The sequence below is a fragment of the Archocentrus centrarchus genome, unplaced genomic scaffold (assembly GCF_007364275.1).
Source record: "Archocentrus centrarchus isolate MPI-CPG fArcCen1 unplaced genomic scaffold, fArcCen1 scaffold_40_ctg1, whole genome shotgun sequence".
Lineage (NCBI taxonomy): Eukaryota > Metazoa > Chordata > Actinopteri > Cichliformes > Cichlidae > Archocentrus > Archocentrus centrarchus.
Genome location: NW_022060266.1, coordinates 1,936,871 through 1,956,997, shown reverse-complemented (window position 1 = coordinate 1,956,997; position 20,127 = coordinate 1,936,871). Strand labels below are relative to the sequence as shown.

Genomic DNA, 20,127 nt, shown 5'->3' with positions numbered 1-20,127 from the left:
TAAATATGTTATAATAACTGCATTCCAACATGCAGCCATGGAATCAGCCAGATTCTGTAGTTCTATGGTAAAAACTGTCTCCGTGTTTCAGCTGAAGGTCTGTCACTAATCGCGGCTGCAGCACTGACAGCCTCGTTTTTTCTCTTTAGCTCCGTTTGATGACCTTGATTTTTTTTTTTTTTTCCGGAGCGCAGTATTCTTCCAACGTGGATGCTGTGGATGAATGAGCTGATGAAACATCCACCTCTGTCACATCACCTGTGCTGATTTTTCTAAGTATGAATGGACTTTTCTACAAAAAAATAAGCAAGGCTATGTTTTTATTTACATAATTTAGAACAAAATCGCATGTTCTGAAAGTAAGATGGTCTTTGCAGTAATCGTAGTAAATTAGTGAAAATTGCTCTGTTCTCCTGCTGAGAGCCAGAAGTGTGTGTGTGGCGTTTTGTGAACATTTAGACACTTGGATAACGACCTCACTGACGACCGTTTGAATGTTTAACAGGCACAAACTGAAAAAACAAAAATGAAAAAACACAACATAAAATACAACAACTGTCTTTTCCCAATTATTAGCTAACGTGTGTGATTAATGAATCCACCAGCTCTCTTTTTATTCATGTATTTATTTTTTCATACTGCTTGCTAGTGCTAAAGCCGCGCCCACTGGTTAATTGTGGTGATAGGGAACGGCTCCAATAGCAAAGCGGTGAAATTGTCAGGGCGGTGCGGCTCCGGGTAGTCGACCGCTGGCTGGAACCCCGGTCCGGTTTTAGAGTATATGCAGCTCTGATCTGATCATGCTGACAGGTAATGGCTTTCTGGAGCCTTGGGACCATAGGCACTAATAGATAAACCATACCCATGTATGGTTTATGATACAATGCAACAGATTAAGATATGTTAGTATATTCTAATGTCCTGTGCTGTACAAACATATGGACACTTTGTTTCTGACTTTAAGGATACAGCCAACATTATTCCATAGTTGTGTTATTGATCTCTATAAATGTCAGCCAACACACGTAAACATAAGGAAAGGGTGCATTTATTAGGGCTGCCGATTATTAATGATTTGGTGGTGTAGGAGGGTGTTTGCATAAGCAGAGCACTGTAAGCGATGTGATGACAGAATATCTCAGTAGCTCATTGATGTGTTTTTAGTAGTTTGGAAACAATCATATATAAAACATATATAAAAGGCACCAATCAGGTGACATTCAGTGATATCTGGACTCATTGGCAGTAATAAAATAATACTGAGATGATGATTTCTCTTCTTTGCCTGTTTTGGTTGTTAATACATCGTTGTAGACAGCTCTCACGTGGTTTCATCAGTTTGAAACATAAAGTATTAAAGCAGCAACAGACACAGGTGGAAATGAAGGTTATGGTATAGTGGGGTCTTTACAGTCTTTAGTGTGAGGTCCACAGTAAGCTGTGTGCAGGAACCCTCTGTGTAAACCTCTCACCTGAGAGTATTCAAAAGCCTATTTGACTTTCATTTGCTCCAACTTTGACAATCCACCCTCTCCTTCCCTCCCACCTCTCTTCTGGTCACCTTCGCTCCTCTCAACCCCCCCTCCTCTTTTTTCTCTCGTTTTAAGTATCCAATTCTGAGACGTGAAACCATGCGGCTGCTTTCAGAAGGAGGCCGCGGTTATTGTGGAGGATAAGAGACACCTTGTGGTCCCCTGGGTCCATTACACAAATCATTTTGGAGCCCTGTCGTGCTTTTTGAAACAAAAGGGGGTAACACCGCTCACCCCCTTTCATTGTTTAAATAGCGGCATGGCGCGGTGGAGTAAATGTTTGTCTGTTACAGCTGACATACATATTAATTAAGAAATGAATATTAAATTAATGATGGTGTAATTGTCCAGATAGGCAGTGGAAATGTATGAAGGCATCTCCACTGAGGACATCTTTCTCTTTAAACTCCTCGTCTCTCTGCGGCCTTCAGATGTGCTGCTTTCCTGTCATTTTGTCTGACAGGATACACAGATGCAGACACACCGATGCCTCTGAGTGCAAAGCCTCCAGGGACTCCACAGCAACACCTGACTAGGCTCATTAATGTCTCCATTTTCTTTCATTTGGTGCTATTTTTACAAGTCTAGTCCACTGCTGGTGCTTTCATTGTCAGATCTGTGACAGGCTGTCACTGTGCCAAACCAGTTACCCAATGCAGTGATCAACAACAATGAGCCACACCTCAAAGGCTGGCAGAAATAGGAGTGACACAGTGGAGTGACAAACACACAGCACAGAAACAGCTGCCTTAAATAGAAAGACAGCTTTGTAAAACAGAGGGCAGTGTGAAGAAAACTGTTTGAAGTGTGAAGTACTTCTCCATCCAGCCAGCCTATTCTTGTGTTTCAGCTCATCTGCAGTCTCATAGCCTCAGGGAGCAGCCTTGCATGTTATCATGGCACTGCATAGCAAGTCCATTTTCCTCTTTAATTGCTTCTTCATCAGCATTTAAACAGCTGACTGGAGTGTTAACTATTTTGCTGTGCCACCCACATTGTTCACGAACAAAGGACCGGTGTCGTACACTTTTTTGTCGACTCAAAAGGGCAAACAACACATCGAGCATCTTAAAAAAAGGAGAAACCATCTGTGGGACTTGTTGTATGGTGACTGAGATAAAAGGTCTTCATAAGCATGCACATTATTATTTTTTTTAGGTAGTTTTCTTTTCTTTAAATTTAGCAGAAACGTCAAACAAATGTGTCGTATTGCCCAAACTTGAGTGAGAAGTCAGAGGTTAATGTAATAATGTTACAGCAGCAGCATGGATAGATGGAACTCACACTTCCTGTGAGTGCTGCAGCAGTGACTTCAGAGGAGGTAACTGCAGTAAAGGCAGAATGTGGCACAGCCGGGGCTTTGATAAACACTGCCCCCACTCTACCAATGCTATACAGAAAAATAAAAGCTGCTCTAATACAGGCAACTCTAACCACTGATGGCTCACAAGACAAACATCGAGCATGCCGGTGCTGTTTTGGTGGCATAAGGGGGATCTGAAGAATGCCAGGCAGTGGTTTTTATGTTGTGGTTGACTAGTGTAGGCAATATTTTGAACATAAAGTGTTTCATTAACATAAAATAGAATGACATTTACAAACATTTGACTTTGTGTCACCTGGACTGCAGAATCTAAGTGGAGAGAATTGACATTTGTGAGAAATAATGAGTGTGTCTGAAGTGTGACAGTTTCAGGGGAGGAAACGGCAGCAGAACAGACTTTCACAGCAAACATTACAGTAAAGGCTCTTAAAATCAGCTTACAGGAGTCTTTCTAGAAGCACATCATCACTACAAACACAGCTCAGCTGGGTACTGTCTCTGCTCGGGTTTCTGAGCTTTGCCTCGCAGCAGATTCAGTGTGCCACAGTAAGATTGAATCAGCCAATTAAACACTTATTTACCACGTCTGTTATGTTTTTGTCTGCTTACAGCAGATGGTAGTGAAGGAAGTTTCAAAGATTTAAGGACCCTCGAAACTCTCCCACAGTCATATCTCCAGTAGCCCTCATTAAATCTCTTACTCATCTTATTCTTGAACAGCATACATTTCACTTATAACATGCTAATGGTGATATAATGACTTGATAAGGAGCTATTAAGTAAATACTGTGCAACTACCAAAGTAATTGCCAAATAACGTGGGCGATAATTGTAATATGGAGACAGTAATCTCTAACAATACTGAGATGAAAAATGTTAGCGCGATATTCATTCTTCTTTGTTTCAAAGAAATAACGTAAACGTGTTTAATGGCATCTTACCCAGAAACACTGCTGATAGTTTTACTCAACCGTTACCTCACTGATACCTTTAAGTGTGTTTCTCCATTACTAACCCTGGCCCCCTGCCTTATTCACTGTGTACATGCATTTAGTCTCATATCACTTAAATATACCAAATAACAAGCTATTATTTAGTTACTGCTTTACTAATAACATGGTCTTCAGTGTATTATAACATCTTTATTATCTGCTAATAGTACGGAGTATAACGTGCTGCCTGCAGGTAATATTTCCTTCTGAATACATACTGTTGCAGTACTTAAATTATGTGAAAAATGTGGCAAACCTGATAAATTCTGATTTTGGCTCAGGAGAAAATCTGAATGCTACAATTTTGAATATGCTTGTTTGATGTAGGTTTAGCAGTTCTCTGTGTTAGAAGGAGCTAAGATAGCAGATGGCATATTCAGAGAAAGATGCCGATTATAATGGAAAAGTGGAGTGTAGTAGGTGTGATGGAAGCGTATCCTCTCCCTCTCTCCTGCCTGTTCAGTGTAACAGCCGGTCTACTGGAGCACCAGATATGTCCATCAAGGGCCACTAAATGAAATCCACAATTAGCCATCATGGCTCAATATACTGAAGTAAATGAATAGTTGTGGTGCTCATGAGAGTCCACGTTATGAGTGGGGCTGTGAGAGAGCCCATCACTCTGCCTCTCTCCACCACAGAGTATAGGTGTCATTAGTCACATTTTCACTGTGATATTCCACTTTGAAAGCTCAGCTTTGAAGCTGGAGTGTGCTGCACAAAAATACTGCTACTACCACACGTCTGAAAATGCTGCAGTAGTGTGTACTGTTCCTCAACCCACCAGGAACCTGGAATGCTCAATTGAATTGTCAAAAATTTGAAAACAGTTGCACGTAGATGTACTTGGAGGTCTTTGAATGTTGGGAGTAATTTACTTTAGCTCTGGTGTAAGCTGATGTTCTTTCCATAGTCACAACCGTGATAGACAGTGAGCGGAGCTGGCAGCGTGCTGTCTGTGTACTGACAGGGCTGTGCAGCAGGAGCTGCGGTGAGCAGCAAGGCTTAATGGGACCTGATCAGGAGCTTAGGTCACTGCCATCTCAAATACAGTCATGACACAGCAGACATCAGCACTAACTCACCTTAGATTAGAGGCTGGAAGCATGTCTGTAACACAGTGTGACACCTCAAAGAGAAGCCTCGGCCAGAGCGTTTCAATAACCTGCCTTCCCCGGCAGAGTGCACAACCTTGTCCTGATGACTCGCACCACACACCGCTAGAACAGCTGTAACCTGCCTTGGCCATGATCCTTCTAGTCTCTGTTCAAATGATTAACACCATTATTCTAACAAAGAGGCTCTCATTTTATTTATTTTGGGGGGGGCGGGGTGGGGGGAGGGGGTGGGGGCGGGGGGGCTGGTCCAAAATCTCCCATAATTGTTTAATGAAGTTTAACGCCTGTAATTCCCACAGATTTCAGTTACATGGGTGACAGGGGCACCAATGTAAGTATCCACTGTCTCACAGCTTATTAACTAAATGGCTGGATAAAAATAGATCATTACTGAGCGTACTCCCCGGCCTGCGCCGGGCTCTTTGCTGTAAGGTTCTCTCACACAGTTGACCGGCAGGGGGACCGAACGGGTAGGCGGCTCGGCGTGTACCCACATGTGGTCACAGCCCCCCGTATGTGTCCGTCCCTCGGTTATCACGAACCCCGCGGCCTAGTATCTGCTATTCTGTTATTGTTAAAATAAATGTGCTGCCATTTTGTGCCATTGCAGCTGTACTGTGTGAATCTGTTGAAACCTTTTAATCATAGTCTGATATTTGGGCCTTCATTCACGCCGGGCTGAGGACGGACCGAAGATTTTGCTGGTTTTGCCTCAAAACTAAATATTATTTAAAAGTAGTTAAATTACTATATTTACATTTTTGAAAAAAGGCACCTCACCATTGGAAATGAAAATGAAATCACTAAAATTTACCATAAGATCCTGAAAGATTTAGATGGTTTTACATTTGAACTCTTCATGTTTCTTTATTCATTTTAAAAATCTACAACAAAAACACTTCTGGAAAGCAGATTGTGCAGAGATAAACTCGCTGCTCTCATGTAACATTTTAATGTTTCCTCATATCTATAATCAGAACAACTGCACACAACTGCAGTGTCTCTATAACAACTGTTAACGTAACAGAGAAGAACATGTGCATGCAGGACTCATTCAAAATAGTATACATTTGAAAGGAAAATTGATATCTCAAATGATAATATATCACTGAGGATACAGTATTAATTTGATTTTACTTTACGGGAGCATCTGGCCCTCACACTGAGAAAAATCCCAGCCCTTGGACAGATGTAGTTGATGATCTCTGGTTTAAGGGTTCAGTTTTTTAGTTTTTCATTTGTCACTTGTGTATGCTGTGTGTCTTTGGAAGGGCAGTATTCCTAATTATTGGATCGTTTCTGTTGGAATGTGTTTAGACAAAGTAGAATGGCACCAGTATAACAAAATTCCACACAGGAGTCGAGTACAGAGGAATTCTGCTCGGCGTAACAACAGTCACGAGCGTCCTCTGGTAAATTAGGCTGAGTCGTTTGAATGTCTGACCACCTCTAACAGCAGGCATGTTCTGAATGTTCCCACTCAAAGCTGGACAGAAAAGTGAGACCTGACACATGGGGAGGGGATGCTGTGAATCATAATCCCAATTTTCTGAGCAGCACTCAGACTGAATCCTTTCAGGGTGAACTAGAGGTGCTTTTAGTCAGCACCTTGACTTATTGTATTTGGAAGGAACCAAAAAGGCATCCTGGACCTTGGCTTAGTCAGACATGCATCTAACTTTGTAGCGTCAAATATTGGGAAGCCAGTGAGTGAGCGTGTGCTTGAAGAAGCACTAATATTTCCCTGAAACGCTGTCTGGTTCTGTTCACACTCTCCTCAGGCCAACAGTGGGAATCTGTGGCAACGGTGACTTCATTCTGGATATTTAAAACATACCTAAATACAGTTTATCATACTGGTACCTGACAGAGTGCAAGCAGTGCGATGAAGGCAAAACGAGCACATAAGGATATTAGATGTGAGTGACAGCAAAGTGCACACAAACCACAACACAGGACCAAACCAAGTGTACAAATGTTGTCTCCTAACTTTGACTGTTTCTTTTTTTTAACATTCTTTAATCTTCACAAAGTCATTTTTGTCCCGAGCTTTTCCCAAAGTCATTTTTTCTAACAGAACCACAACCTCGGCTCCATTCTGGTAACTGAGTGTTTACATAGAGTAAATAGCCCTCTTCTTCCACTCTAGTAAACCACATTATAGCAAGTGCAGTTACAAAAACCATCAAATGCTGTAATGAAACTCACTCTCATGATGATTGTGCACAGACTGAATTTAAAGATGTTGGGAAATTGAAACCAGTGTGGGAGTTCTTTAAAATGGCCACAGGGGACAACAACTCTGGTTGATTGTCACGTTGCTGCCATATGGGTTTGCTTGTGCAGGGATCCTCCGTGAGATCCATCCTCTGGACGCGTAAATTCCGTGCGAATGTTTCGTGCGTTAAAAACATTTTTCGGACTCGCCTGTTCTTAATGCAGCCGTTCACACCGACCGCGATATTTCACAGGACGAATTTGCGGCATTTATTTTTTCGGATCAAGTTCGATTTTTCTGACTTTCGCAAGCAAACAAACAGGTCTGACCAATCAGAGCGCTGCATTTAGCAGCATGTGAGGTCATAGCTCAAAACACGCACCAATGTACTGAATATACAGTCATGTGGGAACAATAAAATCATAATATTTTCCCTCAGACGCACAGCTACACGCTGCTCCGGGTCAGTCGGCTCGCTGATATTATCCTCTGCCTCCTCACATGTGATCCCAACTCTGCCAACAAGAGCTCAAACTGTCCCACTGACATCCTGAAATATGCGTGAAAGCATCCGTGATGCAGCTTCAACTCAGAGATCAAACCATGAAACTCTCTCTGCTGCTGCTTTCTTATGAGCTGGATGAACCATAAACTCTGTTTCATCCTTCTCTTGTTTAGAAACATCAGGACCATTACATCATCGCTTGATGTCGACTGCATTTTTTTTTCCACCGTGCGTTATATAGGGAGGATTTAGTCGCAAAAACGCAGCGCGTCGGTGTGTATGTAGGTTACACGACAGGTTCGCATCCGAAAGATTCAGAATTTCATGTCGTTTTTACACAACGCATCCGGTGTGAAAGGGCCTTAAGCCTGAAAGCGCTGTGCGTTTATGAGACCTCCTTTAAGACTGGACTTAAAGTCGGCAGGTGATTTCCTTAATTCCACTGTGTCCCGTTTCAGTGTCGTCAGTTTTGGGACATTTAAATGTGTGAATGAGGAGGTCGTCTGTAACATTTCAGAAATATGCATTTTTTTCCTGTGTACTGAAAAGTGGCTGTTTGAATAAAAAGAGCAGAGTTGTATTAAAAATTCTAAAAATATGTTTAATAGTATGATAGTAAACTTGTGTGAAACTGAAGTAACTACAGGTAACTAGTTAAATTAGTGATTGAGGTAAAACAAAACATTTTTCATATTCTGGCAGAAACCCTTTACCTCTGTGACATTTTACTACACAGCAGCAGACCTGCTGCACCGTCCGCCTCTGGCTTTTATCCACAAGGTTTGCATACAAATGCAGACAATCATTGCAATCCAAACATTCATTGAGTGTGTGTGAGGCCGACAGCTGCTGGCAGTAATGGGATTTCTCTTTGCAGTGCAGAAGCCTGCTGGGCACTGACCTCCATTTAGATGCCCAGAGAGAGAGATAAAGCTTTGTGATGAGGACTCCCCTCATACCCGGCCAGGTCACAGGGCTGCTGTCAGTCACGCCACACATCTCGGTCTCACTCTGTGTGCATGTGGTGTCTGAGCTGCAGATGCTGTTTGAGACAGGTGTAGCACGTCTACGCCTGTGTGGAATGTGTTACACTCTGCTTTAAGTGCCTTTCTAAGTTGATCGTTACATTTTTGTTAGGCCCGTGTTACAGAGCTGCTGGTTCACCTTTATTTTCTGCTCACACACTCACGTGTACCCGTACAAAAAAATGGGTTTTATTCTAGATTGTTGTTGTTTTGGGAAAAATAAACAATTACAACTCCTCTCCCTCATATTCTCTCCAGACCTTTTCTTCCTCATCTTAAAATACCTTCTTTGACCGCTTCTTTCAGATCCAGCGCTCCAGGAACAAGCAGATGAAGGAGATGTTTCCAGAAGGTTTTGGAATCCATCATGCCGGTATGCTGCGCGTTGACCGCAGCCTGATGGAAAGCATGTTCTCCAAAGGCCACCTCAAAGTGCTGGTCTGTACTGCCACCTTGGCCTGGGGAGTGAACCTGCCAGCTCACGCTGTTATCATCAAGGTCCTGAATGTCTAACTTATTGTTTTACTGCTTTCTGACAATGTATTTCAATGTGCCTCTTAGTTTTGTCCCCGCACGTGTACCCGTAATTTAAGCAAGCGTGCTTACCAGGCAGACAAAGCAGCTACCCTGAGTCCTTCAGGGAGCTGAGACCTCCATTTATTTTGTATTGGGTTCTTTCATTGCAAATTTAATAATGAACACCTCTGAAGCAAAATATAAATTAAATAGTTAAGGGCTTTTAAGTGGCTCCTTAATTTTCAAGGCTCACAAATGTGTACTTTGATTCATTAAAAAAAAAGGTTCATTATTTCCTTAATCACCTGGATAATAGAGGGACAAAGCAGTTGTGAAATGATGTGCCAGTACCAGTGTTTAATGTGATGATTCGGTTCATGCCAATACCAGTGTTGTGTTGTCAGTTTTTGGCATTGCTGGGTCAATAGGTGCGATTCAGAACGCTGAGATGGAGGTGATTGAAAATATGAGGCTTCACAATGAGACTTAGCTGTCCAGTATATCACAGTCCAACCCTATTTACTAATCTCTGATGTAACAAGTTAATTATTCTGTCTAAATGAGCTGCTGTCTCCACCTATATTTACATGTCTGTCTCTTGGATCTGATACAGGGGACTCAGATCTATGATGCCAAACGTGGTTCTATGGTGGATCTGGGCATCCTTGATGTCATGCAGATCTTTGGACGAGCAGGTCGTCCACAGTTTGATAAGCACGGCGAGGGCACCATCATCACCACCCACGACAAGCTGAGCCATTACCTGACCCTTCTCACCCAGCAGAACTCCATAGAGAGCCAGTTCCTGGACAGCCTGGCTGACAACCTCAATGCTGAGGTACACAGTTTCCTTCCGGTTCCAAAGTAGCCTTTTCTTCTTCATTGTGAAAACTAAAATCTGCTGTGCAGAAGAAAGATTTGCATGTTTTGCACCTGTGGCAGGCCAAAAGATTAGGAACCAGCACTGTGCAACAATACACCTATGAACAAAAATAAGCCCAAACAACCTTAAATGACTGCACTACAGCACTTCAGTCTGTGAAGCTACAGTCCTTTGGTGTTGCAGGGATTTAAGGATAATAGTCTCAGGTCCCTCCTGACTGACAGTCAGCCAGTGCTAAACTCTAAATTATTTTTTTCATTGATTATAAAAACGTTTCTGTATTTCTTTTTTCCCATAACAAATGGAGTCAAAGGAAAACTATCCCCTGTGTCATGTTCAGGTTTGTTTAACACAAAATAATAATAAAATGCGGCAACTGATGAAATAATAAGTGTTAAAGTACCAGTGATGTTAATATTGCACCCCTTTAAAAATCTTAAATGTCATATATGATTAGACGAAAACTTCACTGTGAAGTTGTCAGCTCATTTATCAGTCCATTAGTAACCTGAAGTAATTATTATGACAGGAAAACAGAACCCATTGGTCTGAAGTAAAGGTTACCAGAGAGCCTGGATCTGTTTTTCTGTTTATGGCACTTTGAGCTAAGAGAGGCTGGATGGTGCACAAGTGTTAATAAAAAGCCTTGTTGGACCGAGCAGACAGAAACAAGGCTGTTTGTAAGTGTGCTTTCAGGTAATGTCCACTAGGTGGTGGCAGTCATCTGTCAGATCAGTCGGTGTTCTTCAGGCACGTCTCCCTCCTCTCTCATCCTGCAGATCGCTCTGGGGACCATCACCAATGTGGAGGAAGCTGTGAAGTGGCTCAGTTACACTTACCTTTATGTTCGCATGAGGGCCAACCCACTGGCATACGGCATCAACCACAAGGCCTATCAGGTTGGTCACGTCTCTTTTTTGTTTGCCAGTGGATCTTTTTATGCTCACAGGAGAGCAGGACTGTCCCCAGGATTTTGTGATGAGGACAGGGTGACAGCTGATGCAACAATGTTAACTGTACAACACCAAAATCATGAATGGATGCATTAAATATTAGACGAGGTCGTAATGTAAGATGTGTTAACTGTGGACATTTAAAATGAAATAAATGGGTCCAGTAATTAAAAAAATCACAACACAATGCTTTAAACAGAAGTTTAGAAAATAACTTTTTGTCACTATTGAATTTTTTGGGGGTGGTCTTTCTTATTCTTTGGGTATAACTGCTGAAGTTAAAGCAAATTATGAAACTGTTTCAGATGGATCCAGCTTTGGAGCTGTACAGGAAGGAGCTGGTGGTGGAATCAGGCAGGAAGCTGGATAAGGCCAGGATGATCCGCTTTGATGAGCGCACCGGCTACTTTGCTTCTACAGACCTTGGCAGGACTGCCAGCCACTTCTACATTAAATACAACACCATAGAGGTAAACCCACTGTATGCTGACTACATCATACAGTTCACGGATCACACTGTGGAGGATTAAGTCCTGTATCACATAAAGTATCATAGAGGTAGGTTTTTTCCATGTCCACACAGACAGGTGAACAAAACAGACATGTGCATTAAATATGTAGAATCTGCAGGCAAGGGGGTCAAAAGTTTTAGCACTGAAAGTCTGTAGTCCCGTTGCTGGGTCTGTCGTGTTTGAGTAGGCTTTGCTGCATTTCAGTAAAGTCTCTATGGATAGGAAAAAATAATCTTATATAGTGCTTTTCTAGACACCCAAAGACACTTTACAGTTTCATGCACTATTCATTCACACCTCAATCATACCTGGTGGTGGTAAGTTACTAATGTAGCCACAGCTGCCCTGGGCCAGTCTGACAGAGGCTGCCAATTTGCACCTACGGCCCCTCCGACCACCACCAAACACACAACCACATTCACACTTAGGCAATGTGGGTTAAGTGTCTTGCCCACGGACACAATGACAGCATGCACTCAGACGGGGACTCAAAACAGCAACCCTCCAGTTGCAAGGTGAGCACCTGCCCACTGTGCCACTGCCACCCAAATCATACAATTGTTCAGACTGTCATCTAACAACAATTTAGCTTTTTAGACTTTATCTGCATTCATAAACAGTGACTGAAAACTGAATTCCTGGATCACATTTCAATAGACCAGAAACCCTGGAATACTGACCATCACCTCAGAGGCTAAGTCAGCCCTCTAGGTGATGGGTTTCCCACAATGTGTAGAGGTAGATTCAGATGCCCAGTCAACCAGATATCCCACCATGCAAACAGACTCTATCCTAAATTGTATGCAATGCTGTAGAGTTTGACACCATTTTGATAGGACTGTATTTATCCATGCACTTATATGCAGCACTACAGCACATAAAACTGATCAACTTTTACATTTAATTTAGAGTTGATTTTTTTCCATATGTATATGGAAAGATTTTGACTGTGGTGTCATACATATAAACGTCACTTAAATACTAATAATTGCATACAAGTAAGAAACTGAAGACTGCAGAAGGTCTGTAAGCTTCTGTCCAAGCATGTTGCTTTTTCCTAAATGCTCAGTGACAGGGTTTTTGTCTGAAGACTGACGCTGGCCTTGCTGTCACATTTAGAATGGTGAATGGACCAGTACATATATAGTGCTTTTCTGCTCTAGTTGAGAACTCAAAGTGATTCTTACTACATGCCACATTCACCCATTCAAAGATTTTCTGTTATACATGCACACACACTCCAATGGATGTATCGAGAACAATTTGAGTATCTTGCCCACAGACTAGAGGACCTTGGGATCAAACCACCTTTCGATTGGTGGATGACCCACTCTATTTCCTGTGCAACAACTGCCCAAGCACCCTGAAGATCCTCAGAAATTATAGAAGAAATGAGCTCTGTGCGCATCTCATTTGCAGCTTGAAGACATCTGGACTAGTTCATGAGTTAATACACATGGACATGTCCTGGTTTCTGGTGGTTGGCAGCTGCCTGGTCTGGTGGCCAAGCCTTAGCACATGGGGCCCAGCTGGGTGCAGCCCAAAGAGGAGTTTTGGGCCTGCCCTTGGTAGGCCCACCACCCACAGGAGTCATCGTAGGGGTCGGGGGCAATGTGTGTTGGGCGGCAGCCAGGGGCAGAGGCTCTAATGGACCAATCCCCAACTATAAAGGCTGGCTATTGGGACATCAAATGTCACCTCTCTGGTGGGGAAGGAGCCTGAGTTAGTCCTGACTACCGTTTGAATGACACCGTTTGAATGACATGCTGAATGACAGTTCAGAATGCCCAGCCTTCTTGGAGTTGCTGGGTGGGTGGGTGGGTGAGGTGCTCGCAGGTGCTCCATCCAGTGACTCCGTCATCCTACTGTGAGACTTCAACGCTTATGTGGGCAACAACAGTGAAACCAGGAAGGGTTTGATTGGAAGTAATGGTCTGCCTGATCTGAACCCGAGTGGTGTTCTGTTATTGGACTTCTGTGCAAATCACAATTTGTCCATAACGAATACTATGTTCAAACATAAGGATGTCCATAAGTGCATATGGCACCAGGACACCATAGGTGGCATGGTTGATTTGGACCATGTTCCACATGTCCATTGTTGAGGCTGCAGCACAGAGCTGCAGCTGCCAAATGCTTGGTGCCTGTCATGGTGGTAATCCCAGAACCAGATGGTGGACACCGGAGGTGAAGGGAGCCATCAAGCTGAAGAAGGAGTCCAATCAGCTTGGTTATCCTTTGGGACTCCTGAGGCAACTGACTGGTATCGGCAGGCCAAGTGGAATGTGGTGGAAGGAATGCTTTGAGGACATCCTTAATCCCACTGACACATCTTCTGTAGAGGAAGCAGAGTCTGGGGATGAAGGGAATGACTCGCCCATCACTGGCGGTGAGGTCACTGAGGTATTTAAACGAATTCTTGGTGGCAGGGCCCCGGGATGGATGAGATTCACCCCGGGTTTCTGAAGGCTCTGGATGTTGTAGGGCTATCTTGGTTGACATGCCTCTGCAGTCTTCTGTGCAGCCATTGGATTGACAGACTGGGGTGATGGTTCCCATACTCAAGAAGGGGGGACCAGAAGGTGTGCTCCAACTATTGGGGGATCACATTCCTCAGCTGCTCCAGGATATTTAAGTGTACGTGGGAGTTTGCCCATCCAGTCTGCATGTGCTTTGTGGACTTGGAGAAGGCATTTGACTGCAAACATTAACACCTGTGGGAGGTGCTGTGGGAGTACGGAGTGTCTGCCAGTTGTTAAGAGCCATTCAGTCCCTGTACAACTGCAATGAGAGCTTGTTCCTCATTGCTGGCAATAAGTCGAGTTTGTTTCCAGTGGTGTGACTCTGCCAGGACTGCCCCTGATTCTGTTCATAATTTTTATGGACAGAAGTTCTAGGCATAGCTAAGTAGTAGAAGGCTTCCGCCTTAGTGGCCTCAGAATCTCATCTATGCTTTTTACAGATGATGTGGTCATGTTGGCTTCATCGGGTGGTGGCCTCCATCTCTCATTGGAGTGGTTCACAGCCGAGTGAAGTGGCAGGAACAAGAATTAACACCTCCAAGGCTGAAGCCATGGTCCTCAGCCGGAAAAGGGTGTAGTGCCCACTCCAGGTCTGGGACAAGTTCCTGCCCTAAGTGGAGGAGTTTAAGGTCTTGTTCACCGGTGAGGGGAGAGGGAAACGGGAGATTGACAGATGGATTGGGGCTCTGGCTCCACCGGTTCGTTGTGGTAATTAGAGGGAGATCTGGTTTTCTCTGATTAGGCTGCTGCCCCCGTGACCCACTCCCAGATAAAGCGGAAGAGGATGGATGGATGGATGGATGGATGGATGGATGGATGGATGGATGGATGGATGGATGGATGGATGGATGGTTAACCTAATAATCACTAGCATTTCTCTTTCCTCCACATGTTGAAGACATTCAATGAACTTTTCAACTCTCAGCGAACAGAAGCTGAAATCCTCAATATAGTCTCTAGAGCTGAGGAGTTTGAACAACTCAAGGTAAGAGATTATCCAATATGAGCTCTGGCTGTCAAAACTCTCATCAATAGAACAATTTTACTTATATTTTGGGCCATGCTTAAAAAATTATAGTTAGTGTTTACCTAATAAATACTCTTTCCATGTATAAAACAGTAGTAGGCCACATCATACAGGTGCTTTGTCTTGTCAGGTGCGTGAAGAGGAGATGGAGGAGCTGGAGCAGATGCTGTGTAACTATTGTGAGCTGCCATCTGCAGGAGGTGTGGAAAACGGCTACGGCAAGGTCAACATTCTGCTGCAGACTTACATTGGCCGAGGAGAGGTGGACAGCTTCTCGCTCATCTCAGACCTGTCATATGTTGCACAGGTGAGGACTAGCAGAAAATCAGACCGTTACAAGACTGATTTTAAGGTTTCATCTCGTTTAGCAAAACTGAAGAAACTGTTTTAAAATATCATCCATTTATTTGATAATTAATACACACGCTCATATTTTTGTCCAACAGACAAACATTAGCTCCTATGGTGGAGCAATTTATATTTCAAATTAGGACAGGAGTCCCACACTGTTACACAATCCATGAAGTGCCACACCAACTCTGACTGAATAATTCTAAATCACTTGAAACCAAAAGAGAGAGTGCAGAAGTGCCAAGCTGAAATAACATGTAGAGAACAAAAATCCTGAAAAGACAATGAAAGAGTGAAATAGTCATTCAGAGACACAATTACATATACTTGAGCAATATTTAAATGCCAATAGAATCAATACATTCTTGATGATTGTGGAGTAACGGTCTAGTGTTTTTAAGCCTTAACAGTGCAGTTCTGTCACTTGGTACCAAATCTCCTGAAAAAAATTAACCCTTGATTGTGAAGCCAAAACCGGAATAGTATAACACAATTGTTATAGAATTTTTGTGGACACGTGACCACTAACCAAGTGACGTTAACCTGTCCACCATTTTGGACATGTGAAAATCGTGGTGATATTGTAGGAAAAAGTGAAGAAGGCCTGTTACACAGGCCTAGAGACTGTTCCACGACTATCTGGCGGCCACCAGTCATAGGGAAAAATGGGTATTTCCCAGTCTGTTGTGAGTGGTTGATACACGGGAAAATGACTGCCAAAGTCCTAGTCACACAGGTCTACAAACTAGTAAGTAAACCCCTGGCAACTACCCTTTCACTAAGGAAGAGTGTGTTTTACCCCACTGTTGCAAAACCTTTTTGTGATTGGTTTTGCCACTAGCATATTGCTGCGTTCGTAGTTTGAATGGAAGTGATGTACTTGTCTACGCAAACCGGAAATGGAGAAGGTTCGCCTTCAAAGTAAAATTTTCTCCCTTTGAAACATGTTGGCTGCAGCGCTGAGGCACAGCCTTTGCTTTGAACGTGAACCTTCTCAATTTCCAGTGTGCGTCTCACTTTTTCAAGTTTTACTACTGCCGGGATAGAAGTTAGGATGTATTTGCAGAAAAACATGAAAAACTACAGGCAACCACTACAACCTGCTAGCAACCAAAGCAATCACAGAGAGGTTTTTGGAAGTCTTTGCAAGTGATTTCATCCAGCAACAGACAGAAATCTCCAGGAACCAGTGCCAGCCAATTGGGGAATATATTTTTCCCTAGCAACGGGTGGTTGTATCACTTCCAATTCAGTGGACAACTCTTGAGCAATGTGCACATGATGTCACATGAGAAACCTGAATATTTAAGCAGGAGAAGTCCTTTTCCTCAGTAGCCATTGGTAGCTTTGAAGTGGTTTATAACGAAACAACTGGAATAACTGTGGAAAATGTGCCCCTCTGTTGGAGAAGGTGAAAACATGAGTGGTATAAATTAAAAGTAGACCAAAGCTGAATCTCACAAACTACTGAGGGCTTAAAAGTGAAAGCTTTTGGTGTAAAGAAATTTGTGTTTGGTTGATTATTTCTTTGGTGTAACAATTCTTCTTGCCAATAAATCTTATACCTTTGGAAAGCCGGTTGATTTCCCCTTAAACGGGGCTACATAGTGCCAAATGACAACAGTCACCTCAAGGTGCAGCTACCTAAACTTGATCCTTACATTGTAAGATCAAGACCCTAATCCTAACAATCAGACAACCCCCCTTATGAGCAAGCACTTTGTGACTATTGAAAGGAAAAGCTCCCTTTTAACAGGAAGAAACCTCACTGCAGCATTTTGGATCAACTGAAGGCTTTTCATGGAGCTTTTAGGACAACCTGATGATAATAAATGAAAATAATCCAGCGTAGAAGTAATAAATGCATGAACCAGTTTTTCAGCATCACTCTGAGAAAGGATGTTTCTAATTTTAGAGATTTTGCACAAATGCAAAAAATCAGTCCTACATATTTGTTTAATATGTGCATTGAAGGACATATCCTGGTCAAAAATGACTCCAAGATTTCTCACAGTGTTACTGGAGGCCAAAGTAATGCCATCCAGAGTAAGTATCTGGTTAGACACCATGTTTAGAAGATTTATAGGGCCAAATCCAGTAACCTCAGATTTATCCAAATTTAGAAACAGGAAATTAGAGGTCATCCAGGCCTTAATGTCTTTAAGACATTCCTGCAGTTTAACTAATTGAGGTGTGTCATCTGGCTTTGGGGATAGATAAAGCTGATTATCACCAGCATAACAATGAAAATGTATGCTATGCTTTCTAATAATACTGCCTAAGGGAAGCATGTATAATGTAAATAAAATTGGTCCTAGCACAGAACCCTGTGGAACTCCATAATTAACCTTAGTGTCTGAAGAAGACTCCCCATTTACATGAACAAATTGGAGTCTATTAAATAGATGCGATTCAAACCACTGCAGCGCAGTACTTTTAATATCTATTGCATGCTCTAATCTCTGTAATAAAATCTTATGGTCAACAGTATCAAAGCTGTACTGAAGTCTAGCAGGACAAGCACAGAGATGAGTCCACTCTGAAGATTACTTTTAACCTTCGCTAATGCTCTTTCTGTACTGTGATGAATTCTGAAAACACAGTCACCAATAACCACAAGAAGTTTGTTCCTCGACAGGTGCATTGCCGACTGGGGAAAAAACAATTTGAAAAGTGAATGGGTTGGTAGTGTACCGGGGGTTTCTGTTTAGGGCTATACTTCCTCCTCACCGTCACCCAGCCAGTCTGATTTTCCAGCTGCTTCGGACAATCTGCTGGGGGAGAGTTAACGGTAGCTAAGCTAACTTGGTCCACACCAACTACAGTGGCCTGACTAGCTGTAGGATTTTCAAGGGTGCGGCGCTGGGTCTGAGCCTTGCCTCCAAGGCCACAAACAGGCTACATTTGTTATCATTAAAGAGGCTGAGGAGTAACTAAACATGACACACTGAGCAGGAAAGTGCATAAGGGATAGGTGAAGGTGTTAGTGACAGCTAAGCTAAACTAGTGGATGCCTAAAGACACACTAAGTGAATGCTATGAATATAATTTACAGGTGGTTCAGCAAAGAATGTGCTTCGGATGAAGTGAAAATTACACTGTGAAATAAGTCATTATCAAAGATTTATAATTAATCAAGCTACACAGATTGAGCTAAAAAAAAAACCCCACTGTGCGCTGTAACAGGAACAGGAAGTTATACAGTACCACAGAGAGCACCACGACAATACATTTGTGGGCTAAGCAGCAGAGTTTAGTATGTGGGTTGTGCCTATGAAAAATTTGCCAAATCTTCTCTGCCAGTGCCAAACAGCGTATTCTGCTATTGACTCTTGTTTTGAGATTCTGGTACCCCAGGTGCTGACAATGAGGTGCCTAATTGGCACCTGATTGGCGGCACCTATGAGCACGGACCTTGCTACAGCGATCAGTTGATGTTTGCTCCACGAGTCTGCCTAAGGCAGTTGGATCTTAGGGTCAAAGTGTGGAGAAGACACAGAGAATGTTATGCTGATTGCTGCACTGATAGGGTAACAGCTTTTGGTGGAGGTGGTACATCTCCCTCTCTAGAAACACAAGGCTTGTCATCACTGGAGTCAATCTCAATGCAGAGAGATATTGATATGACATTCTGCAACCAGTTAAAATCTCATATCTCCACAGTCTGGGACTGAACTGTATCCTCCAAGATGTTGATGCTCACCCCCACAGAGTAGGGTTTATCAGAGACTACCTCCAGAGTTTGGGAGTGGAGAGGATGGAATACTCCGCGAATCGCCACATTATCATGGCGGAGGGGTTTGTGTGTACCTGTGATCCCAACAGCTATGTTTTCTGGGGCTTTGCCCCCTGATAGGGTCTCCGCCCCCTGATAGGGTCTCCCTTGGCAAATTGGTCCTGGGTGAGGGCCAGTGATGTCAATAACGCGCTACTTAGTAACGTGTTACTCAAATCTGACTACTTTTTCTCGGTAACGAGTAATCTAACGCGTTACTATTTGCAGTCCAGTAATCAGATTAAAGTTACTTATCCAAGTCACTGTGCGTTACTATTTTTGTCATTTTCCTCAGTACAAAGATGTATTTTTGCTTTCTTCTTGCGTCTCGGGGAGTGACGTCTGGCAGATGTGACAGTTAAGTCCCGTTTTCATCATGAGGACAATAACAGCACAGCAACATAAACATTGGAGGGAGGAGAGAGGTGCGCGTTTTCTAGCTGAAATACAGGCACTATTGTGAGTCTGTGTCAGCTAAAGATGACAACATCAAGGTTAGTTGAGCACTCTGTGCTGGCGACAAAGTGCTATCTAGCTTCAAAAACACTACGTCGAATATGAGAAAAAATCTGGAGTCATGGCGCAGTCAAACTTACAGAGCGAGTCGCAACAGGTGGAGCGAAGCAGAGCTGCAGCTAATGCAGGAGCCCCCCAGCACCCAAACAACCAAAGCTGGACTCCGGGACAAGGCTGCAGAAATCACAACAAATATAACATCACAGATCTATGAAGATATTTGAAGTGGACAAAAAGCTCTGGATTGATTATAATGTAGGTACAATAACACAGACTCCTAAAGATTGTTGAAAAATAGGTTATTTCTGCATTTTATATATAAGCTCTTCATAAATCATGTTGACTGCACTCTGTTTAC

The 20,127-nt window shown here is 42.9% G+C and overlaps 1 protein-coding gene across 1 annotated transcript in view; it reads left to right on the top strand.

Annotated features, from left to right (window-relative positions):
- ascc3 (activating signal cointegrator 1 complex subunit 3) overlaps nucleotides 1–20,127 on the top strand; it is a 218,877-nt gene that overhangs the window by 145,838 nt on the left and 52,912 nt on the right. Inside the window, exons 15-20 of the mRNA XM_030724721.1 lie at nucleotides 9,021–9,212; nucleotides 9,844–10,068; nucleotides 10,893–11,012; nucleotides 11,372–11,536; nucleotides 14,999–15,085; nucleotides 15,258–15,434. Coding sequence (XP_030580581.1) covers nucleotides 9,021–9,212; nucleotides 9,844–10,068; nucleotides 10,893–11,012; nucleotides 11,372–11,536; nucleotides 14,999–15,085; nucleotides 15,258–15,434 — 966 coding nt within the window. The remainder of the gene's footprint in view (nucleotides 1–9,020; nucleotides 9,213–9,843; nucleotides 10,069–10,892; nucleotides 11,013–11,371; nucleotides 11,537–14,998; nucleotides 15,086–15,257; nucleotides 15,435–20,127) is intronic.